At 40.5% G+C, this 26,966-nt stretch overlaps 1 protein-coding gene across 2 annotated transcripts in view; it reads left to right on the top strand.

Moving 5' to 3' along the window:
• The window catches only part of dcxr (dicarbonyl/L-xylulose reductase), a 27,955-nt gene extending 989 nt beyond the window's left edge, over window positions 1-26,966 (top strand). Inside the window, exons 3-8 of one of the 2 annotated variants that reach the window (XM_060939440.1) lie at window positions 8,758-8,912; window positions 9,003-9,045; window positions 9,136-9,235; window positions 13,480-13,544; window positions 17,817-17,934; window positions 26,158-26,966. In XM_060939440.1, the coding sequence (XP_060795423.1) occupies window positions 8,758-8,912; window positions 9,003-9,045; window positions 9,136-9,235; window positions 13,480-13,544; window positions 17,817-17,934; window positions 26,158-26,279 (603 nt within the window). In that variant the 3' untranslated portion in view covers window positions 26,280-26,966. Of the gene's footprint in view, window positions 1-8,757; window positions 8,913-9,002; window positions 9,046-9,135; window positions 9,236-13,479; window positions 13,545-17,816; window positions 17,935-18,179; window positions 18,338-26,157 lie in introns of those variants that run through there. The other variant, XM_060939441.1, reaches the window with a different exon arrangement.

The raw sequence follows: 26,966 nt of genomic DNA, 5'->3' as shown, positions 1-26,966 counted from the left end.
TCCCCCACAAGGTTAACTGGTGACTCTAAATTGACCGTAGATGTGAGTGTGAATGGTTGTCTCTGTGTCAGCCCTGTGATGACCTGGCGACTTGTCCAGGGTGTACCCCGCTTTTCGCCCGTAGTCAGCTGGGATAGGCTCCAGCTTGCCTGCGACCCTGTAGAACAGGATAAACCGGCTAGAGATGATATGAGACTTTTATGTTAGGGATGGGCGATACCATTGAATTTCCTTTTGATCCGATACCAAGTAGCGCGGCGGCTACAATTATTGACACCTTAACGATCTTTTGGCCATTGCAAAAGTAGAAAAGACTTTCAGTCCGTAAATTGTGCATAAATAACTGCTCAAACTTCCACTGGGGGGAATTAGTTGATTCCTGATTACTTAGGGTATCAGATCACATGACACCATTCCACAATTATTGACACCGTTCCACAACTATTGACATCCAGATGATTTTATTTAAAAAAAAATATCAGTATGTGGTATTAAGTTAACAAAACATAGTTTTTATTTAAAAATTGTTTTACACAGATTTGTATTTAGTACAAAATATCTTTTATATAAATATATCAGGGCGGCACGGTGGTGTAGTGGTTAGCGCTGTCGCCTCACAGCAAGAAGGTCCTGGGTTCGAGCTCCGGGGCCGGCGAGGGCCTTTCTGTGTGGAGTTTGCATGTTCTCCCCGTGTCCGCGTGGGTTTCCTCCGGGTGCTCCGGTTTCCCCCACAGTCCAAAGACATGCAGGTTAGGTTAACTGGTGACTCTAAATTGACCGTAGGTGTGAATGTGAGTGTGAATGGTTGTCTGTGTCTATGTGTCAGCCCTGTGATGACCTGGCGACTTGTCCAGGGTGTACCCCGCCTTTTGCCCGTAGTCAGCTGGGATAGGCTCCAGCTTGCCTGCAACCCTGTAGAAGGATAAAGCGGCTAGAGATAATGAGATGAGATAAATATATCACTGGTGCTTACGTAAATGAGGAAGTAATTCTAATGTTTGTAAACTGATAATGTTTAACCTGTGTCAGAAAATCTTTGTTTCACTTTCCAAGTATTTTTAGATTGCATTTTGTTAAGCATTCGTTGTTGTTGTTGTTGTTGTTGTTTGTATTAATTTCTAGTTTTGTAGTTTACCAATAAATATCCACAGGCAATTGACATTGTAACCACATGAAATTCCAGGTCAAAGGTTGCATGTCATTCCTTGAACCAAAACTGTTTTTACATCTAAAAATATAAAATGTCTTATATTAAAATATGTGGTAGATATTTACAACAAACTGCAAAAAAAAAAAAATTCTGAATGGAATAGAAAAATCTGAATATTTCAAGCATGTAAATTTTTTTATGCGAGGAATTTAATTATTGTCTAATTCTATTTATTGCAGTAGGAAGCATTCCATTCTGTTATGAATCAGAAAAAATTATTATAAATCACAGCACTTTTATTTTTTTTAAAGTACTTCATCTACTTCAACAATGTTACACAAAGATCAATACATAACAGTTGTAAATGTCACTTAATTCCACAGGGTGTCAATAATGGTGAACACCAGTGAAAGTGCACTATTATCAACACCTCACATGACTTCTCAAACATGCATTAGATACAAAATGGCAACTGTCAAATGAAAGAGTAAGAAACAAAGTAGGTTTCGACAAGGATATCATAAAATATCGGTGAATTTGATAAGTAAAAACATGCCCATGATCTTTCCACCATGCGTACCTGCGATGATGACATCTGGGTTTTCCTCAAATTGCTGATCGAGCTAAAAAAAATTCCATCTCCGTTAATGAGCTGTGTCATCAGACGACAAGATCAAAGGGCAAGGTGTGTGTGGGGGGGCTCTTCCGGTTGATTAATTAACCAATAATAACTGTTGTAATTGAAATTCACCCTTGTAAAATTGTTTTTTATTGGTACATCTGAAAAGGGGTCGACAATTATCGACAGTCCATGATTATACCCGCCGCTGTAATACTAAGACTACTATCCTGATACTGATACTTTAAGAAGTCTTCTTGTGTACAAAAACAAAAAATCTTTGAGTTTTCAAAAGTTGTACATGGAAGCTTTTGACACTAGTATGGAAAAAAAAAACTATAAAAGATCAGACTTATATTTTGTTTTAATTCTTAACAGCCATTATACAACTTGGGTTCAAGAATGTCCAACAAATATTTACTTCAGTAACCTTTTCAGGAGTTATTTGGCTTTACATAAACAGGTTCAGGACTGTTCAACAATGCTTCATTTCCTTTCTGCCATTGTGCAACTGGCAGAATCTGTTTCTCTGTGTGTCTTAAAGCCAACAATACCCAATCAGTAAACTCCTTTATACTGACAGATAATATCCATACAAAACATGTTTGGGTATTCACTTGTTCATATTTGTACCTGGATACTGTGTACAGATTTTATTTTAAAAGAGCAACAATGTCCCTGGGTGCTGATGTCCTGCTCTCTCCAAGGTTCAAATATCATGCTCTGAGTACTAATTGTGACGTCACCTACATCCCACATGACTTACCGAGACTAGAGGATCTCATGGACACAACCCTGAAATGCTCGAGTGAGAAGTGTTTGGGTGTAAAAATAAGCCCAATCATTTGTTCATTTTATGTGTCATGCTTTTGTTTGTTTTTATTCACTGAGAAAGGCGAACTTTTTAGGCAACATGAATCACGTTGCTATCACAACGAACATTGTTTACTAGTATCTGTGTCAGTACTGCTTATACATTATTCAGCTGAGTGAAATTTAAACTTCATAAAAGTGAAGGCTGTTGATTCGCATATTTTGTTGCCAGTTAAAATCGCATGGTTACAGAAAATGTCTGATTAGATTTTTAGAATTAGAAGCCTTTATTTGTCACATATATTAGTGCATCTCAAAATATTGGAATATTGTTAAATATTTTTTGTAATTTAATTCAAAAAGGTAAACTTTCAAATATTTTATATTCATTACATATAAAGTGAAATTGCAAGGCTTTTTTGTGTTAATTTTGATTATGGCTTATAGCTCATGAAAATCAGAAATGCAATCTCTCAAAATATTTGAATATTTCATTTCAAGTTTGAGTAAAACAGTATAAATACTGTGTATCTCTCAATCTAGTTCAGTACACGCAGTCACAATCATGGAAGACTGCTGACTTTTCAGTTGTCTAGAAGATGATCATCGACACCCTCCACAAGGAGGGTAAGCCATAGAACAGGGGTCACCAAACTTTTTTCTCTGGGGGCCACATTGTCGTTCCTGACTGTGATGGGGGGTCGGGTCAGCTATATAACACAGAATTGTATGACCCAGACAAATATGACCACCAGCAGGCCTCATTGTGTAGTAGAGATTACTAGCCTGGCACAGCCATCCCCACTACTATATCCCCACTACTATATCAACACTTGATTCCTGGCACATATTTGTTTATCTTTACTAGTGGTTTGCAAAAGTAGTAATCGAGTCTTCACACTTTGTTTTAATTTGAAATACCACAGATATTCCATTTATTTATTTTCTAATAAAAATAACATCAAAGCTGTCAAGGTAAGAAACATCTGCCTAGTTGAGGTGATTGACACTGGCAAAGGTGAGTGGAAAATTATAAATTGTAAGTAGGCCTGTTGATATCATTAATAATAATAATAATAATAATAATAATAATAATAATAATTGTGTGCAGCACTTAATAAAGGTCAAATAAATAGGCCTATAAAATAAATACATTTTAAAAAACAGTGAAATTATAATAATATGAGCAATAGATCACAGCAGTTGTGCTGTGTCCTGCACGTCATTGCTCTCATCCATGGCCAAAGCAAAAAAACTCGAATTCTGACGCTTTCTCATTCAGCTGGTCATACACGTTGTTGTCCCCCAAATCTTCGGTTTGCCTGGTCATAGTAGGTGCGGAGAGACTCACCGTGTTGAGAGCATCCTTCTTGTCGGGACACACCTCCTCGGCCACAGCAAGCATGCATACTTTAACAAAGTCCCCATCAGTAAACGGCTTTCCATGGGTAGCTAGTAGGTGAGCTACCTTATAGCTAGCTCAGACAGCAGCCTGGTTGATCTGGGTTTGGCAAAGGAATGCATTCTGTTGTGCAGCCAGTCCGTGTTTCATCCTCCGAATCCTATCTTCTATTGTTTGCCCTTGCAAACTAGCATACTCTTTGTGGCAGGTTTTGTAGTGACGACGCAGATTATATTCTTTGAAAACCGACACACTTTCCTTTACATGCAAGACAAACTGCACGGTCCTTACACTGAACTAAAAAATAATCGGTGGTCCACTGTTTAAAAACTCTGCACTCTCGGTCAGCTTTTCGCTGACCGCTAGCCATTTTGCTGTCCTGAACACTGACAGTTCTCTGCGCGTGCACTGCCTGTCACTGCTTGATCACGAGCATATGACGAAAATTTGGAAAATATGAATAGTTCATTTTATAACTAAATATCAATTTTAATTGATAAAATCAACAAAATACAAGATGCAGACATGTTGTTATTATTTGCCAAAAAGCAATTAAAAAAATAGGCCATGACCACTTTTGGGGATTGTCTCATAGGGCCGGTTCAAGCGGTGGGGGGCAGAGGGGCTGGGGGGCCGGAGTCGGCCCGCGGGCCAGAGTTTGATGGCCCCTGCCATAGAAGGTCATTGCTGAAAAGGCTGGCTGGAAAAGGTGCACAAGCAACAGGGATGACTGCAGCCTTGAGACGATTGTCAAGAAAAGTTGATTCAAGAACTTGGGAGTTCACAAGGCGTGAACTGAGGCTGGTGTCAGTGTATCAAGAATTTTGCAAATGCACAGATGTCTTCAGGAAAGGGGCTACAACTGTGACATTCCTAATGTCAAGCCACTCCTGAACCAGAGGCAACATCAGAAGAGTCTTACCTAGGCTAAGGAGAGAAAGAACTGGACTTGGTGGACTTGATAAAACACAGCAGACCAACACCAGCAAATGACATGGCACCCCAAATCATCACAGACTGTGGAAACTCCACACTGGACTTTAAACATCTTGGACTCTGTGCCTCTCCACTCTTCCTCAGACTGTAGGACCTTGATTTCCAAATGAAATGCAAAATTTACTTTCATCTGAAAAGAGGACTTTGGACCACTGAGCAACAGTCCAAGTTTTTCTCTCCTTCACCCAGGTAAGATGCTTCTGACATTCACTATGGTTCAGGTGTGGTGTAGCAAGAATCTAATAAAAAATAATATTAATAATCATAATACCATCACATTCATGTCTGTCCTCATGCACTCCCTGCTTTTTGCCAGTGGGGTGGTTCTTGGCACCATCTACTAATGTTCAGTGCCTTTTGACGTCTATTGGTGTGGTGACATTTTCTGCCAGGCTGAGAAATGGAGCCACAAAGATTAGGACTGATTGCATTCACCCTGGACAATGTCTTTTTGACACCCTTCCCTCTGGCAGGCTTAGGGGCATAGTCATGAACAGCAAGACACCAAAATAGCTTCTTCCCCAGGGCTGTAAAAGTTCTGCTGGAGGCCTGATCCGGACTTGGACTCTCACTCTGCACCTAACGGTGTTTGGCTACATTGTTTAATTACATACTGCAATTTATACTGCTGTTAAGTCAAGTTTATTTGTATAGTGCTTTTAACAATAAACATTGTTGCAAAGCAGCTTTACAGAATTTGAACGACTTAAAACATGAGCTAATTTTATCCCTAATCAATCCCCAATGAGCAAGCCTGTGGTGACGGTGGCAAGGAAAAACTTGCACAAACATAAACTTGCACAAAAAACTTGCAAGACGGCAGGGGGAAGAAACCTCGAGAGGAACCAGACTCAAAAGGGAACCCATCCTCATTTGGACAACATGACTATAACAGTTTTAACATGAAGTCAGTTTCGTTGATGTTATAAACTCTTCACTGATGGAAGCTTGAGTGCAAAACTGTTCATGACAACTGCAGTCCTAAAGTTAGCAAGTCAACTGTAGTCCTCAGCCATAAAAGCATTACTATAAGTGTCCAGGGCATCTTCCAAGTGTGACTTTCAACTGTTCATATGGGGCCGTCCTCCACAGGAGTGATGCGATGAGACTCTAACCAGACACAGGGCACCAGGATGGATCAGGCAGGTCCGAGGAGCAGAAGAGGTCAGCATCTCGATCCCAGGACCGACATGCAACTCAGAGGGACAGATTAGGGGGGACACAGGTTGTTCGGTATGCCCAGTGTCACCTGAATAAGTAGGAACAGTATACATATTGCACTGAGTACAAGCAGGGACTCCGGCAAAACTAACTGACGCCATAACTAAAAGGGGAGAGCCAGAAGGTTAGGGGAAGAGGGCATAATGGCACTTTTGGAGTGGCCACTGGATTTACCAGTTGGCATTTGCGCCATGCCGCACAGCACCTGCAGACATCCCCACCAATATGTGGCCAGTAGAACCAGGCCGTGAGTCAGGAGAATGTTTTGTCCTGCCCTAGGTGTCCGGCCATTGGGTTATAATGAGCTGCATGGAAGAGGGGTTCTCTGTGGCTTTTAGGAATCAATAATTGAGTTATCTGCTCTCCAGTTGGAGTGTCCTGTGTCACTCAATACAGTCTATCTCTAATTATTGAAAAATGCAGATGGGAGAGTGCGACGCTTGGCAGGAGGTTCTGACCATTGACTACTCTCACTTGGTTGAACGTGTGATTGCAAAGAGTTGTTTCACATCTGCTCCAGAGAGAAACCCATTAGGGAATTCCCGAGAGAGCGAGGAGGGCCAGCACTCCCTGCTGTCCGTGTTACTACTGTATGACACGGAGCTTACGTAGATGGCTCTAGGATGGCTTCCCTTACAACTTCACGCCGGGATCCCCCCATGATGTGCTACTGCAGGACCCACCCACAACCACTCACTCCATTAGGCTCCTAAACCCCTGCCAATCCATTCCCAGAATTAGTGAGTGGGTGAGGTGCAGGCTAACCGCTGCCTCGACACTATAATTTGTTCCCCAAAATTGGATCTTGACTTGTAGCTGCAGGTATTCGTGAATATCTCTGTGCACACACCGAACCTTCACCAGATGTGCTGTGCCCAATGCTTCACCTTGAACCAAGCTATGGTGAATCGAGGTTTGATTACAGTCTGAATCCACCAATGTGTGATGTGCCCCCTTGGATAATCACCAATATGCAATATGTTCCAGCTCAATCGGGGTGGTTTCTGGCGCACTGGGGATCTGGACCACTGCCCCCACCTCCATCACCTGGCACTGGTCCTGGAAGTGCCCAGGCTCACTGCAATGCCAGCACACTGGCCCAAGCCTCTTCTCTGCACTGCTGGGATGAGGATCGCTCACCTGTGGGGAAGACACAAACATGAGGGAAAGAGGGTGAAGGGGTACCATTGGCTCAGGGAGCTGGCCGCAGGGGGAATTAGCCCCGCTTCTGTGGTATTGGGAGGGGGCAGGATGTGAGGAGGAGAGAGAGAGAATGAGAGAGAGAGAGAGAGAGAAGAGGCAGGATGTTCACCTGCCATTGGAACCGCTGCCAGGTGGTCCTCCGCCAGCTTGATAGCTCGATCCAGTGATGCCAGGCAGTGGCACTGGACCCACTCTGCTGTCCCCCTTGACAGCCGAGCGATGAACTGCTCTAGTGCCACTGCATCGATGACAGACTGACTGACTGACTGACTGACTGACTCCCTCAACATTGTGGTCTTCTGCCCTCAACCACCACTGGCAAGCGTCCCACAGCTGCTGGCTGTAGGCAAACAGCTGGCTGACTTCCTCCAATGTCAGCACACAGAAGCACTGACGGTGTTGCTCAGCAGTGTGGGCAACTCGCTGCAGGATCGCACACTTAAAGTCCACATACTCCAGCCTGTTGTCTGTGCGCAGTTGCTGGGCCACGAGCTGCACTTCACCATATAAGAGCAGCAGAAGGCAGGCCACTTTCTGTTCATCCAGCCCACCCACATGCCTCCGTGGCTCACTCAAAGAGCTCCAGGAAGGCCTCAGGGTCCGCAAGTGGGCCCATCTTCATGGGGGAAGCCTGCTGACTCTGACACTGGGGCACCTGCAGATGTGATGAATCGCAGGAGCGCCTGGCAGTCCTCCTGTTGAGCTTGCAGCAGGGCCTCAAAGTGCCGCTTCTGCTCAGTCTGCATTGTGACCAGTGCCTGGTGTTGGTCTTGTTGGGTGGTGGCAAGGGCATGGACGAGCTCCTTGAATGGGGAGGACTTTATGGAGATGGTTCCCTTCAGCATTCTGGGTTTCAGCACGAGTGTAACACTTCCCTAACTGGTGAGGATGCTGAAGTATACGGGCAGGCAGGTTTGGTTCAGACTTTCTTTTATGTTTCATTACTAAATATCTTTCCAGCTGTTCAAACCTAGAACATACACATGCAGTCATATCCAAGACTCTGACTCGGAAAAGCACTTCTCTCCACTCCTGTCCTCGCTTTTATCTGCTCTCCATCACTGCAATAAACACACAGACGCAGCACACTAATTACCAACAAGTGTCATCACTCTGCCACTCCCCTTCCCTGGCTTCAGTCTCCATTCACAAATCCACGCTCGACTGTACCCCCACTGCCACAGTTATATTGTCAAAAGTGAAATCATGTAACCAGGAAATTCATTATAGTTTTAACATGAAGTCTTAAAACTTTTGATGAAGTTATCAACTGTTCTCTGATAGAAACTTGACTTTAATTTTCTGCTCATTCCCAAATGTGAAAATGTAATTTAAATTTTTTTTAATATGCAGTGTCCTTCTATTAAACCTGTGTGTGTGGACTTGGCGGATTGGGATGCTACAGACTACGCACTGAAGGATGTGGGTCCTATCGACCTGCTAGTGAACAATGCAGGTTGTGCCATGCTGCAGCCCTTCCTCGAGATCACGCAGGACAACTTTGATATGTAAAGACAATTTCACTTTGATGCTTTTCATATAAATATGTATTCTAAAATTGCACATTTTGACTTGCCAGGTTTTATCTGTAATTGCAGGTCTTTCAATGTCAACGTGAAAGCAGCCCTGCATGTTGCACAAGTAAGGAAAGAGAAAAACAACAAAAAAAGGAATTGGTACTTACTCATTCAAATGGTATATGTTGACTGTAACTGGTGACTTTAAATATAGATTGTGGCCAGAGGAATGAAAGCCAGGGGAAGTGGTGGCTCCATCGTGAACATCTCTAGCCAAGCTTCGCACCGTGCCTTTAAAGATCATGCCGTATACTGTGAGTAGAAAGAGGCTTTTTACTGAAGGGCTTCTGAGCGACTTTAATTCCCTTTTTACCTTCATAGCGGAGCTCCCAGCGGCGCACCATACCTAAGAAAAAATGGTAAACCCATCGAGTTGATTTTTTTTTTTTTTTTTTTGTGGTTTGTACGTCTACCACCAGTCATACACACCGCTTCTTGGCCAGTGTTAGTAATTACCAGTCATACACACTAGTGGCCAGTGCTAGCCAGTAAAGAAATAAAAGAGACTAGCTATGATATAAGAAAATTCTACAACCCAGAAACAGATGGGAGCTCCGCTTTTAGGCAGTGCCTAAATCTATATATTATACTAAGCATAGCTATCTCACATTTAAGTTAATGTTTTTATTAGAATTATAATGCTCATTGGAGTATTTGTTAAGGGTGATTTTCATGATTTGGGATGCTGTTTTTTTCCCACTTATGTAAAGTAAAAGGGCAAAAAATCACAGGTAAAGTGTCCTCCACAACAATCTATATATGTTTCAGGTATACATATTCTTTATTCAAGCCATTATATAAATAAATCTTGTGATAAAATATGATGTATGGTACTATGCAAAAGTCTTAGGCACAGGTAAAGAAATGCTGTAGACCAAAAATGGCTTAAAAATAACTAAATGAAATGTTTCAACATAGTCCAGCGATGGTCTGGCGACTTGTCCAGGGTGTGCCCCGCCTCTCACCCATAGTCGGCTGGGATAGGCTCCAGCTTGTCTGCGACCCTGCACAGGATAAACGGTTATGGATAATGGATGGATGTTTCAACATTTAAAAAAAATACTATAAATGGCAGTAAGCCATAATAAATGAAACACCGTCAATATTTGGTGTTTGCTTTAAAAAAAATAGTAGTCTCCGGTACAATGAGTGCAGTTTTATAAGGAAATGAGCTGTAGGTTTTACTGAGCATCTTGCAGAACCAGCCACAGTTCTTCTGGACACTTTGTCATACTTGCTTCTTAATTTTGCACCAAAACCCAGTAGCCTTCATTATGTTTTCTTTTTTTAATCTGAAAAGTGGTCTCTTATGCTGCTCAAATACAAACATTTTTTTCTGTAACATTTCAATTTTGGCCTTTCACCCGTAGTCAGCTGGGATAGGCTCCAGCTTGCCTGTGACCCTGTAGAAGGATAAAGCGGCTAGAGATAATGAGATGAATGAGATTTCAATTTTGTGCTGGAAAACGAACGTTTGGAACTCTAAAATGTTTTTGTACTGACCCGATAACGTAGAAGTCAAAATAGAAATCTATAACAAAGTTTGTATGAAAAAAAAATGTCTAAGACTTTTGCACAGTACTGTACATCTTCAAATTCTTCACTCAAGTTAAAGTAGAAAAATCTGAAAAGTCTATAAAGTATAGATTTTCATACTTAACATTTGTAAAGAAATGTACAAGAAAAATTCACAAAAGAAAAAGATGTTTGCTTTAAACCACACACTGATTTTAGTTACTGATGGTAAATTAGTGCATATTTCATCAAGGACTGTGTGGGGGGGAAATGAGCAAAGACTAACTAACAATAGCTTTGTTCCTAATGTCTCAAATGTTAACTAGCATTATAATTTGTGTTTTGAAAATGCACTGAGGGGAAAGTAGATTTTTTTTTTAATATGTAATAGCCTAATGTTTTGGGTAGAGAAAAAAAAAAACCTTTATTAATATATGAAGCAGACTTAAGTACAGAAACAAAGTATGTGAATGTTGCTACTTCCCACCTCTGCTTATTTATCAGTCTAAGGAATAAGCAAAACATAAAAACTGACTCAGAGGAACATACAAAATGCATACAACATCCATCACCTAGAATTCCATTACAATCCTGCACACAAACCAGAACACACAACACATGACCAATGGACATAAACTTTGGTTGCTATAAAATAGGACTTTATGTCTATAATCACTGTGTGTCCTTGTTGGAGTTGATTGTAGAGTGTTATGAGTGGGCACTTGATTATGATTATTTATGGCTCTATTTACTGTTTTTTTTTTTTTTTTTTTTGTTTATTAGGTACTACAATATGGACATGTCCTAATAAACCAGCAACTTGGTACAGTTTAATGATATTTAGGGTAACAATCAGGTTACAAGTAATAAAGTTAATTTTTGTTGAGCTCATTCAGGGCCTCTATGTTTTAGCCTCTTTGGCCAACCCTGCTGCTGTAGGGAGACAGATTATGATACATCATTATGTAGGTTATTGTATGTAGGTGCAATTGGTCTTAAGTGATTAATCTCATTAAATCAGTCTCATTGAATCATACCATTGAATCAGTCTCATTGACTCACTCATTGAATCAGTCTCATTGAATCATACCATTAATTTTGGCATTTACAAATAAATTACCAAACAGCTAAATTATGGTATGTTCCAAATTATTAATGATCACTACCAATGCGGCAATATGTATCACTTACCGTATTACATAGACAGCCAATAGCACTTATGTACACTTTCGAGTTCTTTGAAATTGTGTGGCTTCAAAAATATTGGGAGCAACAAACAAACACAGTTTCAATAATAATTGAATTTATTATAACAATGATGTACATTCAATAAAGTCAGCAAATATATACATATAAGCAAGCATAAACTGTGTGTGTGTGTGTGAGAGAGAGTGTGATTGGAATCTTATCTGAGGTGTGTGTGTGTGTGTGTGTGTGTGTGTGTGTGTGTGTGTGTGTGTGTGTGTGTGTGTTATCTGAGGTGTGGGGGTCACCACGTGGCTTGAACAAAGAATTGGCACGTATTGCTAATGAGACAAAAGAATTAGCCGTGGTGGCTAACCCACTCCCTATAACATTACCAAATTCATTGAAATTTTGATGAGGTCAAAATATGTGTAATAAGGAAATTAAGGATGTTAGTAAGGATAGAAGAGAGCATGCATGACTTATCCTTTAAAACAACACAGAGAGCCATGTAGAACTCAAAAATAAGTATGCACAATTTAAACAGTTCCTGAGTTTAATAAGGATTATTATTAAGGCAGATTTACACTACTTCATAAAGCTAATTCCTAAGACTAGTTTCTGCCCAAAATGCTTAGTATCTTGCTCCTATGCAAGATTACGCCGAGATGTTCCGAAGAGATGAAGTTTCACAGAGCTCGTGGAGGTTTCTGTAAAAGCGCAGAGAATTTCTTGGTCTGACGCTTTGTCGTTCATGAAGAAAAGTCTCTGATCAACAATGTGCACAGTGATTTAGTTAGAAGGAATCTGGTCGCTTCTAACTTTTAATTAAACTGCTTTGGGTGGCAGTCTTAACGTTACTTATAATAGACAAACAAACCGGTTGTAGCTCAACCAAGAGAGAGCGCAACTCAAATGGTTCTACCGTGGCCAATGGTAAACGAAAGCGCGCTGAATTCTTTTTCTCGCGAGAAAGACGTCTTTATCTTGGGTGCTCTGACGAGCGGGTCTCCTTGTGTCCGTGTTGGATTCACGCGGCACCAAAAGAGGAAGAATGGCGGATTTCCGGGTCACTTATAGGATCATGGAGGAAGTGACGTAGGTGATCCCACCCAGCCGTGACGTAGGTCACCGCGGAAGTTAGTTGATGGGAGTTGTAGTTCTTAGACAGTAGGTGGCAACTGTACCTACAATTACATTTATTAGACAGTTATTTGAAGCATGGCTCTGTGGTAGTCCTGAACAAACAAGCTTCTGCTCACCATCACAGAACTTTAACTTACGGTGGCCTGTAAATCCAAAGCACATCAACAAGCAAGAAACATAATAGCACATAAGAAAACGTAATAACAAAACCAAAAACATAATGGAATGCTCAGAAATGGGACCGCAAAACCAGAAACAGGACAGTAAAGGTGCAAACCTGAAAGTAAAACCAAAAACAGCAAATTTTGGTTTGTCTGGTGGATGTTTACATTAGAAGGAAATACAAGCCTAAATGAATGTACTAATGCTTTTGTTTCGCGCTCCCCCCCCCCACATGATCATCATATCATGCTATAATTTATATTCTGTCAACTTTGTACAATTGTGTGATTAACAATAAGGATCCACCCTTTCCATCTGGAGTTTGTGTGTAGTTTTAATTTTGTTTTTGATTTGCTGTTGCATTTTCAGTTTGCTAATGTGTTTTTGCTTGTACTGCTGTTACTTCCTTCTGTCTCTTCATCTTGTTTTGTTCTTAAATTATATTAAATATACTGTATCTGACAATGACCTTTTCTCACTGTTAATGAAGGTGCTACCAAAGGAGCTCTCGACATGTTGACTAAAGTGATGGCTCTGGAGCTGGCGCCATACCAGGTGAATCGCTGTTACCCCATTAATACACCCATAGACAATCAAATTTACTACACTGCAAAAATTAACATTACATTAAACTAAATATAAAAAAAATTTACTCTAGTAATTAGATTTGTTTGTTTGTTTTTGAAAAGGCAAAATGATCTGCCAGTAGTATAAAAATTTAAAGCTTGAAATAAGGAAAATGTCTAGAAATTGGTTTAATAATCTTGTTTGGTTTATTGTAATCTTATAATAGGAAATCTTAAATAAATTTGACTACACTGAAGATATTTTCGCTTGCTAAGAAGCGAAATTTTTTTGCATCTGTTTTTGGAGCTATTTTTATTAACCATAACATAAAATGCTACTATCACTGGCCCTGCTCTCTGTGTAGGAAAGTTGGTGTTAATTTCTCCTATGTCAGTCAGTGCTAGAAGCCTACAATTGGCTAATATGAGTGAAATAGATTCTGTATTCAGAAATTAAAAAAAAATTGCTTCATATGTCTGAGGTTTGCAGCTTAAGTCCATTTGTTTATACTACATAGCTGCCCTGATGATAACTATTTTAGGAGAAAAATGGACTAATTCTTTTTTAAAAGCTGCTTTATAGCCACTTGCATTCAGAAAGTCTGCATGTGATCTTGGTAAATCCAGTATCACTTAGATGAATGCTTTCTCATACTCCAACAGCAATCCCATTTGCGGTCTCTCTCTATTTGGCTTATTGCTGCAGTGATGTGGCCGCTTTGACGGCTTTTCTTCCAGCCACCAAAGTTTCTAGAGAAGAATTACAGTAGTGGTTTCCCGTTACCTTCTACTGGATTATTATAGAGGTTTTCTCCTCTCAACCATTCACACACACTCACACCTATGGACAATTTAGAGCAGCCAGTTAGCTTGTCTTTTGGACTGTGGGGGAAACCAGAGCACCTGGAGGAAACCCACGCAGACACAGGGAGAACATGCAAACGCCACACACGCCCTTTCCCTGTTGGCCGTGAGGTTCAAACCTGGAACCTCTTGCTACGAGACGACCGTGCTAACCACTGCACCACCATGCCTCGAGTTATGCTCTAGATTGCTGTAATAAAGCTTAACCCTTGCAATACACTATCATTCTACTCCACCGGCAAAATGGAAATTGACTTATAGGACACTTTCAATCAGTATAAACAAATTATTTTTATCATTTTATTTATTTTATTAATTATTTTATTGCCTCAATTCTGTTAGGAAATTAGTCTAGACACTGTTGGGTTTTTGTGTAGAGTATCATAATTCTGTGTTTAGCTGCTGGTGAGCAGGGTAATGGGAAAGGGAGAGGTGCGAGTCCCCTCCTGGGCACTCAACTCGCACCTCTCCACAATAATGTTGGTACAGAGAAGAAACCGCCCAACTAAAGCTTGTTTGATAGTAAAACACCATATACAAGTGCCACAATAAAATTATTACATTAAAACTTAGTAGATTAGTAGGTTAAAATAAATAAATAAAATAATGAAAAACTCTGAGTCCCTACTTTCATATGAGCCTTTAACTACTACTTTGGAGTGCAACATCACAAATTTCATTCTGAACGTGGGCATCCACAAAACAGGCACAAATTCCATTTTTTGGGGGCCTCTCATAAAAATAGTTGAATCCCACAGATACTTGTTTAATGCCCCATTATGTGAGAATTGGTGTGGGTTTTTTTCCTAGGGTGACCAGACGTCCCGGTTTTACTGAGACAGTCCCGATTTGGGGTTGTGTGTCCCGAGTCCCGACAAAAGTCTGTCGGGACACGGATATGTCCCGGTTTTCGCCACTCGTGACATTCGCAACTGAGCAGCGTGGGAATCATTAGCGGAGAAATGCCTGCATTTACTATTTTGATGAATTGACAGGAATCACAAACTTTCCTGGTTACTGCCCCCTGGCCCTGTGGCATGGGTGTTTATTTAGCCACATTATTCCAGACAACAGAACGTGTTGCCATGCAACAATAAAATAAACATTAACTGGCGCGAATGTTCTTTGTCTAGCAGCTAGCAGCAATTATGCTGAAAAGAAAATGTACCTTTTCCAAAGATTTACAGGGCACCTACCCCTTCCTCCGAGAGGTGCAGAACAATGCGCACGAAGCCTACTGCACACACTGTGTTTTGTTCTTGTACTGAGTTGGGTAGCCTATGTTGCAAATGATGTGCGCTCCTGTGGGGGCTTTCCTCGGGCTGTCGCCCCTCTCCTCCTTTATTGCTGTTTTGTTTGAGTGTATGTTTACGGAAGCCGCGAGAGGCCCTTCATATAATCTTTTTTTATTCACCTTGTTATCCCAAGATAACGACATAATTAATTCAGGATCTCGAGAAAACAACACAACTAATTCGAGATCTCGAGAAAACAAAACCGTTATTTCATGATCTCAGCTGGATCACTGTATCTCCGTCGGTAGAGACAAAGCCGGGCCAGTCTTCTGTGGAGGTGCCGCGGACTAATTTTGAAATTATCCCTTAATAAAAGGCTTAATGCAATCTCTCCCTGTGTCAACCCCTGATCAAAATATTGCCTTATTAGGTGATCGATTATTCCAGACATTCTAATGACCAAAGTTGCGTCTATACAGAATGAGAAATAGCCCCAAAGTCAGCATATCACAAGTCTCTTGGCGCACCTGAATGAACCATTTCTCAGCTGTTTACTTGAGATCATGAAATAATTGTTTTGTTTTCTCGAGATCACGGAATAACGGTTTTGTTTTCTCGAGATCTCAGAATAACGGTTTTGTTTTCTCGAGATCTCGGAATAACGGTTTTGTTTTCTTGACATCCTGAATTATGTCGTTATCTCAGGATAACAAGGTGAATAAAAAAAAAAAGGATTCTGTTTAACATACCATTCTGACAGTTTGGCCATATTGCTGTGTTGAACAGCTTGTTGTACCTTCCATTAAAGTGTTCACTTTTGTACACATCATCTTGCTTTATTCATTCAGTTGTGGGGAATGGTTAGTAAGATTGATCCTGACCTAGGCTATGTTGAGGTCACACATCTACTTTTTAAGTTCATGCTATAGTGCATACAATTTTAGAGATATAGCCTACATGTGCATATGCATTCTTCTTGGTGTTCTCACAAACAGGTGAAATAAATCAGTTTAAATTTGGCCTATGGACATAGCCTGGCCTATTCTCAGCCATTACAAAATCTATTGTCTGACCATAATTTAACTGATCTGTATACCACTATGCTACTAGATAACAAAATGCCTGTTTGTTTTATTTCATGTGAGATGTTGATAAATGTGAGCTTCAACAAAATAAGAGCACCTCTCTGAGTGTCACGTTTACTTAAAAAAAAAAAAGTGTGCGTGCACGAGCATGGTCGCGCGCAAAAGTGTCCCGGTTTCAGACTAGGGAAATCTGGTCACCCTATCTTTTCCCCTTCCCCCAAAGTTTGCACAAGTATACAAGCACACATTTTAGAATAGTAGCATGCTAAGCTAATACAACCAGAACCATACTAACACCAACATATCTAATGCTGGGGGATGCAGCATCCCGGATGCTAACCGACAAAGAACAACTAGTCAACTAAATTTGAGATGTAGCAAGCAGCTCAACCTCTGTCTGTCAAAATAGGCTGACTTGGCTTATGATCAAGAGAGTCAACAAATTTGCTAACACAGCCGAACATCAAGCAAATGCAACAACATGATACATAGCAAGGTAGTGAAAGTAATATTACTTACTAGTTCAACAGAAAGAAGTCCAGCTCAGCATCTGTCTAAAATCCAGTCCAAGAGTTACTCTTGTCTGGTCTCTTGCTCACTCTCTCTTGTTTTCTCTCCTGGCTGTTTTCCTCCGACAGTGTCTTCTTTGGTCTCTTCACCTCAACTGCTATGATGTCCATACTTAGAATACTGATATAACTTATTTTTATGGGTAGCGTTGCTGGCTGATTTTGGAAGCTGGCCATGGTGCCATAAAGCATTACGCAGTTTTCGTGAGAAGTCTCAGGGACACCCCACCAGAGTTACAGTACATAGTACTATAACTGGTGAACTGGGCACAGCCTCTAAATGGAAGATGAACCATTCTCCCTAATATGTCAATGTACCATCAAAATGATTTTGAAGCTGATATTTTAAGGTAAAATTCCTACCTAGTGTTACTTTAATACAAGTGTGCATATTTTGGACATGAAAAAATGGCTGAATTTTGATAATGACCTGTAGTGCTGTTGTATTGTGGAAACAAAGATCATTTTTTAATGTTTCCTTAATTTTTTTATGGTCACATTTGTGCAGATCAGAGTGAATTCTGTAAACCCAACTGTGGTGATGACGGACATGGCAAAAATAGGATGGAGTGACCCTGTGAAGGCCAACGTCATGATATCACGTATCCCGATTGGCAAATTTGCTGGTGGGTTATTGTGAAACAATCATGTAAGAGGGTGGATTTCAACAAAAAGCCGTAGTATAAAATATAGGTTTAGAGCAGTGTCAGAGAGGTTAGTGTTTGATATTGGTGTGTATATACTGTATTTTCAATTATACATAATGCGTATTAAGATAAGTAGCTAAATTGTGTTAGTTAACCTGAAAATGCCATCTAGTCTTCTTCATACTATATCTAATGAAACTATACCTGCCGTTTTATTTTTATAGAAGTGGAGGATGTGGTCCATGCCATACTGTTTCTGCTCTGTGACAAGAGCGCCATGACTAATGGAGCATTCCTACCAATAGATGGAGGATTCCTGGTTAGCTAGGTTGGAGTCATCTGTGTTTTAGATACATACAGTGCTCAGTGTAAATGAGTACACCCCCTTTGAAAAGTAACATGAGTTCTCAATGAGCACAAACAATTTCCAAAATGTCGACAAGACAAAGATTAATATATCTGTTTAACTTTTAACGTGAAAGTAAGGTTAATAATATTACTTGGATTACACATTTTTTTTCAGTTTTACTCAAATTAGGGTGGTGCAAAAATGAGTACACCCCACAACAAAAACTACTACATCTAGTACTTTGTATGGCCTCCATGATTTTTAATGACAGCACCAAGTCTTCTAGGCATGGAATGAACAAGTTGGCGACATTTTGCAACATCAATCTTTTTCCATTCTTCAACAATGACCTCTTTGAGTGACTGGATGCTGGATGGAGATTGATGCTCAACTTGTCTCTTCAGAATTCCCCATAGGTGTTCGATTGGGTTCAGATCAGGAGACATACTTGGCCACTGAATCACTTTCACCCTGTTCTTCAGAAATCCAACAGTGGCCTTAGATGTGTGTTTAATCATGTTGGAAAAGTGCACAATGACCAAGGGCATGGAGTAATGGTAGCATCTTCTCTTTCAGTACAGAGCAATACTGTACATCTGTGAATTCATGATGCCATCAGTGAAATGCAGCTCTCAGACACCAGCAGCACTCATGCAGCCCCACAGAAGGACACTGCCACCACCATGTTTCACTGTAGGCACCATGCATTTTTCTTTGAATTCCTCACCTTTGGGATGCCATACGGTTTTGAAGCCATCAGTTCCAAAAGCATTTATCTTGGTCTCGTCACTCCAGAGTATAGAGTCCCAGTAGTCTTCATCTTTGTCAGCATGGGCCCTGGCAAACTCTAGGTGGGCTTTTTTGTGCTTGGGCTTTAGGAGAGGCTTCTTTCGTGGACAGCATCCATGCATGCCATTCCTCTGCAGTATACGGCATATTGTGTCACGGGAAATAGTCACCCCAGTTTGGCTTTCTACTTCTTTAGATAACTGCAGTGAACTTGCATGCTGATTTTCTTCAACCTTTCTCATCAGAAGATGCTCCTGTTGAGGTGTTAACTTCTGTGGATGACCTGGACGTCTCTGTGAGATGGTTGCAGTTCCATCTTTCTTAAATTTTTGTACCACTTTTGCTACAGTATTCTGACTGATAAGTAAAGCTTTGCTGATCTTGTAGCCTTCACCTTTGTGGTGTAAAGAAATTATTTTCTTTGGGGAATTCTGAAGAGACAAGTTGAGCATCACTCTCCATCCAGCATCCAGTCACTCAAAGAGGTCATTGTTGAAGAATGGAAAAAGGTTGATGTTGCAAAATGTTGCCAACTTGTTCATTCCATGCCTAGAAGACTTGGTGCTGTCATTAAAAATCATGGAGGCCATACAAAGTACTAGCTGTAGTAGTTTTTGTTGTGGGGTGTACTCATTTTTGCACCACCCTAATTTGAGTAAAACTGAAAAAATGTGTAATCTCATCTCATTATCTCTAGCCGCTTTACGCTGTTCTACAGGGTCGCAGGCAAGCTGGAGCCTATCCCAGCTGACTACGGGCGAAAGGCGGGGTACACCCTGGACAAGTGTCAGCCCTGTGATGGCCTGGCGACATAGACACAGACAACCATTCACACTCGCACCTACAGTCAATTTAGAGTCACCAGTTAACCTAACCTGCATGTCTTTGGACTGTGGGGGAAACCGGAGCACCCGGAGGAAACCCACACGGATACGGGGAGAACATGCAAACTCCGCACAGAAAGGCCCTCGCCAGCCACGGGGCTTGAACCCGGACCTTCTTGCTGTGAGGCGACAGCGCTAACCACTACACCACCATGCCGCCCCAAATGTGTAATCTAAGTCAGTGGTTCTCAAACTTTTTTCACCAAGTACCACCTCAGAAAATACTTGGCTCTCCAAGTACCACCATAATGACCAACATTAAAATACAGTAGCGTAGTAGGCCTAAGTATTCATTAAAAACAAGGCGGCGGTTTTATTTAACAAGTATATTTAATATTGTTGGCTACTGTAACATTACACACAGTACTTTGAACAGTAACACTGTGTTTAAATATAGGAAAATAAAACACTGTACTTAAATAATGAATCAAATAAAATTAATTGCACATAAAAGTGAAAGAAACATTGTACTAAAAAATATTAAGAGTTCTTAAATTTTAAATGAAAATGTACTTAAGTTAAATAACTGTACTGTTCTTAAATGTTAAGTAAAAAAAAAAGTACTGTACTTGATGTACTTGAAAAAAATCAAAACAGGCTATGCATAGCTGCAGTTCCCCGATTGTGTGCGGCTTACCGGCTCTGGCGATCAGGAGGCTGGTACGATATGAAGCTTCCTGTGCTTTGGCTACGGGTGTACCATAAGACAGAATGGTGGACTTGGACTGCTTCAGTTCATCACGTTTTCATAAAAAAAAAAAAATCCATTGGTTTGTCCTTTAGTGCTGTGTTTGGTTGTAAGATGCCGTTTGAGATGCGATGGTTTCATGGACTCATTGCTCAGAACGTCCTCGCATACAACACACTGCGGCCTGGGCAGCTCCTCTGTCCCGCTCCAAATGAATCCCAGTTTTATGTATTTTTCGTCATACTTCCTCCTCACTGGTTTCTGCTGTTTGCTAGCAGTTCTGGGGCTGGTTTTGCCACTGTCGTTAGCATCTGCGCTCGGTTCTCACACGTCCTCTTCAGTTCTCCCTCTCTCCTGATCCACGCTCCCATTCGCGGATTTAAGCCACGACAGTAATTTTGTCGTACCCGTCATAATTAGCAAAGCCACCTCCACCTTTTCCCATCACAGCCTGGTCTACCAATGTCGGATAACCGTCTGTCAGCGGAACCGGCGGGAATCCGTACGTACGCTACGTATGGCTACTCAGAAGCACTTGCAAACTTTTTAAAATTATTAACTTAATTTGTATCTCCTTTCATTTTCTTGTCATCGGTTAATAAGATATTTTCATCCATTCGGATATTATGGACAGTATTTCACGTTTTATTTACTTATTTTTTTATTTATATTTAATTAAGTAATTCTTTGGCGTACCACTAGAATGGAGCCCGCGTACCACTAGTGGTACGTGTACCACAGTTTGAGAATCTCTGATCTAAGTTATATTATTAACCTTACTTTCATGTTATAAGTTAAACAGATGTTATATTAAACTTTGTCTTGTCAACATTTTGGAAATTGTGTTCATTGAGATATTGTTTAAAATGTTACTTTTCAAAGGGGGTGTACTCATTTACGCTGAGCACTGTACGTCATATATCATTGTCCTACCAGAAAAACTGTATTTGTAGAGAGATGAGATATTTTACTCTTTTGCCTAGTACTGAGTAACTGTGAAAATCTGTAATACTGTAATTGAGTCTCAAATACATGGGCTGAATTCAATTCTTCTTGAAGGTATATTGACCAATAGTGTATATCACGGTTGTTTACATCCACAGATACACATTTGGATTAAATAATTAATTTGGCTAAACAGCTGTCTTCTGAAAGTGTATGCCACTCGTCTTGTGTTATTTGGGCTTTTATTTTCTTTGGCAACATGCCACCCCAGTGTCAGTAAAGCGCAATACAAAGGAGGCTTCTACATCCCGTAGTCAGAAGTTGAGATGTATGGAAAATGCAAATAAAAAAGAAAGCAGCGATTTCTAAATTGACTGACTTGTATTTCAGTGCAGACAGTATGAACCCAAGATATTTTATGTTTTGTCTGGTCAACTTCATTTCATTTGTTAATATACGTCCATTCCTGCGTTTTAGGTCTGCGACACATTTCAAAGTTAGGACGGGCATTTTAGGGCTAGTAAATATAAAAAATAGCCATTGTTTCATGAGTGTTATTATAGTACCTATATATGTCATACCTCTATATAGGTATAACAATTAAATAATGATGTCAACAGGTGATTGTAATCATGATTTGGTACAAAATCAGTATCAAGGAAAGGCCTAGTCTTTGAGGAGCAAAGATGGGCTGAGGATCTCCAGTGAACAAATGCATGAGAAAAATATTGAAATGTTTAAAAACAATGTTCTTCAAAGAAAGATATGAAAGGATTTGGATATTTCACCCTCTACTGTGTATGATATAACTGTGGGAAATAAGGAATTTTAAGTAGACTGTCACAGGACAGACAAGTCTGAAATGTCTGTCTGTCTGTCTGTCCAAATTTCAGCCTGTACAATGACTGGTACAATGCTTCTGGGGGTCTGGGGCCCACCTTAGGGTCCCAGAAACTGAAGGGCTTTAGATGCCTGGAGATGGCTTCTCGGCTATTTCCAGGCACATTTTTGTGATCTTCAAAGGCCAAATCGCACTAGCCATTCGTTGCTAATTACACTACAAATTGAATATCATTTACAAGAAAAACATGTACCCAAGAAAACAGTAGTACACACAGATCAATTCCATGTCTAGAAAAACGTATGGGGGACAAGGATGTTCCAGTTGGTTACAGCTTACTAGTACTCATATAGGTACTATAATAACACTCATGAAACAATGGCTATTTTTTATACTATGTTTATAATAAGTCTATACAAATTTAGTAATTAACAATACAACTATTCTTACATAAAAGTTAAAATTTTGAGTACAAGATTCTGAGTAACTTTGTAAGGGTAGTATCTCACTGGGGTTGTGTCAGTGCCCTTGGCAAAAGGAACTTCTGTGATGGCAGCATTAGTATTAGCATGAGATTTTGGAACAATATATGCTGCCTTCAAGATGACATTTTCACCAGGGATATTTCAAAAAGACAATGCAAAACCACATTCTGCACACATTAAAAAGACATGACTGTCCACTCTGTCCCCAATAGAGAATGTGTGGAGAAATTTAAAAAGAAAAATGACAATGTCCACATACTGTTGCACACCTTAAGACCTGTTTGCAGGAAGAATGGGACAAAATAACACCTGAAACACAGAGCAGATTTTATCCGTTGTTGTCAGCTGGTTATACCAGTTTGGTGTCTTTAGTCCCTAAACATCTTTTAAGTGTTGTGAAAAGGAATGGCAACGTTACAAAGTGGCAAATGCTTTTTTTAATGTGTTGCAGGAATCAAAATTGAAATACGTTTGTTTAAAAAAAACCTATAAAATTCATGAGGCAAAACATCATATTGTTTTGAGTGCAATACAGGTCAAATATTATTTACCATCATTGTTTTCTGTTTTTAATTTCAATTTCAACAGATCATCCCAATTTTTTCTGATTTGAGGTTGTATTTGTGGTGCATTTTTCAGAGGCCATTCGGTTTCCTGCTCCTTTTTTCCCCACTTACAGGCAATAGTGTAATCCTCTGCTAAGGGGGAATTGGCAGCATTAGCCAGTAATGCCCTTCCTCCTCAGGCTCTGCCTTTTGATATAATTACGCAGAACCTCCAGCTTTCTATTTTCCTAAATGATTAGCTCAACTTAAAATTTTATTTGATGCTTTTTATCCAAAGCAATTCACAAACTTGAGAGAAAAGAAATTCAAGCAAAATCAGAGCAGCTGAAGGTGAAGAGCATTGCTCATAGGAAGGTGAGCTGAAACTTGAAAGATATCAATTATGTTCTTGCACTACGACAGGGTGAACCTTGACGCAACATATTTGGCAGGAGAACATACGTGGAAGGAGAGCTTCCTGAAGTATAGAAAAGCTCTTAGTGCTGCGAGATCAACATATCTCTCCTCCCTAATAGAAGATAACAAAAATAATCCTAGATTCCTATTTAATACTGTAGCAAAATTAACCAGGAATAAGTCCACTATAGACAGATGCACACCTGCAGTATGTAGTAGCAACGACTTCATGAATTTTTTTAATGACAAAATTGAGAATATCCGACAAAAAATTCAAACTACTAATTTAAGGTTAGACAATGAAAGTGACCTTGTAGTTAACAATATAACTGTATCAGATCATCAGTTAGAATGTTTTACTCCCCTAAAAGAAACTGAATTACTTTCATTAATCTCTACATCAAAAGCCTCAACTTGCGTACTAGATCCCTTACCGACACATCTATTCAAACAGATAATGCCTGGAGTAATTGAACCGCTTCTAAAAATAATAAATTCTTCTCTTATGATTGGCTATGTACCCAAATCCTTTAAACTAGCAGTTATCAAACCCCTGATTAAAAAACCTGACCTTGATCCCTGTCAGCTGTCTAATTATCAGCCAATATCAAACCTCCCCTTTATCTCCAAGATCCTTGAAAAAGCTGTGGCACAGCAGTTATGCTCATATTTACATAGGAATAACATCCATGAAATGTATCAGTCAGGATTTAGACCTCATCATAGCACAGAGACAGCACTGGTTAAAGTAGTAAACGACCTACTGTTGGCGTCTGATCAGGGCTGTGTCTCGCTACTTGTGTTGCTTGACCTTAGTGCAGCATTTGATACCATTGATCATTCCATTCTTCTGGATAGACTAGAAAATGTTGTGGGAGTTAAGGGAATGGCCCTCTCCTGGCTCAGGTCTTATCTAACTGATCGTTATCAGTATGTTGATATAAATGGTGATATTTCTAGACGTACCGAGGTAAAGTTTGGTGTTCCACAAGGTTCTGTCTTGGGTCCACTGCTTTTTTCTCTATACATGTTACCTCTGGGCGATATTATTCGTAAACATTGTATTAGTTTCCACTGTTATGCTGATGACACACAGTTGTATGTCTCTGCAAAACCTGATGAGAGACACCAGCTTAATAAAATTGAGGAATGTGTTAAGGACATTAAACACTGGATGCTTATAAATTTCCTTCTGCTTAACTCTGACAAGACTGAAGTACTTGTGCTAGGACCACATACAGCTAGAAGTAAGTTTTCTGATTACACAGTAACTCTGGATGGCCTTTCTGTTTCTTCACGTGCAGCAGTAAAAGACCTCGGAGTGATTATTGACCCCAGTCTTTCATTCGAAACTCACATTGATAACATCACCCGGATAGCTTTCTTTCATCTCAGAAATATTGCAAAGATAAGAAATTTAATGTCATTGCATGATGCAGAAAAACTAGTCCATGCTTTCGTTACCTCCAGGTTGGATTATTGTAATGCCTTACTGTCTGGATGTTCCAATAAGTGCATAAACAAGCTCCAGTTAGTTCAAAATGCTGCAACAAGAGTCCTTACTAGAACTAGAAAATATGACCACATCACGCCTGTCTTATCCACACTGCATTGGCTCCCAATCAAATTTCGTATTGATTATAAAATACTACTATTGACCTTTAAAGCACTAAATGGTCTCGCACCACAGTACCTGAGTGAACTTCTGCTCCTCTATGACCCGCCACGCCTACTTAGATTAAAAGGTGCAGGCTATCTGCTGGTACCTCGTATAGTGAAGGCTACATCAGGGGGCAGAGCTTTTTCTTACAAAGCCCCACTGTTATGGAACAGCCTTCCAAGTAATGTTCGGGAATCAGACACAGTCTCAGCATTTAAGTCTAGGCTGAAAACATATCTGTTTAGTCAAGCCTTTTATTAATGGTGTTTATGAGGTAAAGGAGTAGATCTGGAGGGTCCTCAGACATAGAGTGTTTTGGTAAACTGGGATGTATGGATGCTGTCAGTCCCCACTCGCTTGCTCACTCGAGTTTGTTGACGGTGCAGTGGCTGGCTGCTTTATGTCCCGGGGCTCCCTCATGCCTGTGTTACCTTCTGGCTCTCTCCTTTTAGTTATGCTGTCATAGTTAGTTGCCGGAGTCCCTGCTTGTACTCGGTGCAATATCTATACTGTTCCTACTTATTCAGGTGACATTGGGCATACCTAACCACCTGTGTTTTCTTTCTCTCCCCCCCCCACTCCAAATCTGTCCCTCTGAGTTACATGGAGTCAACAGGAAATCTTTTGGTGGAGACGGTGGGGACCTCGACTGGCTATCGTAGCCTGCAGGGAATCGGCCGTCAGACATTCTGTCGCATGTCCCAGACCCGGTGAAATGTAACTGAATTGTCTTGGCCAGGCCTAAGGGTCCCATCTGCATCTCATCATTGCTGAGGAGTGTGCTCCCATCACCCAATCAAGCATCCAGCCAGAGCAGGTCATGATATATTTTTTTTACCATATTAACATGCCATTGTGTGTCATGCCTGATGTAAAGACTCTCGTCTCTGCGAGCCTACCACACAGATTTAATACTTGTCATTTTTAGGGCATACCTAACAACATGTTTTCTTTCTCTCTTCCCCCCCCCCCCCCCCCATCTGTCCCTCTGAGTTACATGTTGATCCTGGGATTGAGATGCTGGCCTCTTCTGCCCCTCGGACCTGCTTGATCCATCCTGGTGCCCTGTGTCTGGTCGGAGTTTTATCGCCCCACTCCTGTGAAAGACGGCCCCATGAGGACAGTTGAGGGTTATACCTGTTAAAACTGTTAATATTATAGTCAGGCTGTCTGTTGTTGCCCAAATGAGGATGGGTTCCCTTTTGAGTCTGGTTCCTCTCGAGGTTTCTTCCTCATGTCGTCTGAGGGAGTTTTTCCTTGCCACCGTCGCCACAGGCTTGCTCATTGGGGATAGATTAGGGATAAAATTAGCTCATGTTTTAAGTCGTTCAAATTCTGTAAAGCTGCTTTGCGACAATGTTTATTGTTAAAAGCGCTGTACAAATAAACTTGATTTGATTTGGCCAGG

The sequence above is a fragment of the Neoarius graeffei genome, chromosome 14 (genome assembly GCF_027579695.1).
Source record: "Neoarius graeffei isolate fNeoGra1 chromosome 14, fNeoGra1.pri, whole genome shotgun sequence".
Classification (NCBI taxonomy): Eukaryota; Metazoa; Chordata; class Actinopteri; order Siluriformes; family Ariidae; genus Neoarius; species Neoarius graeffei.
Note: the sequence above shows the minus strand (reverse complement) of the source record. Positions and strands in the feature narration are given on the sequence as shown.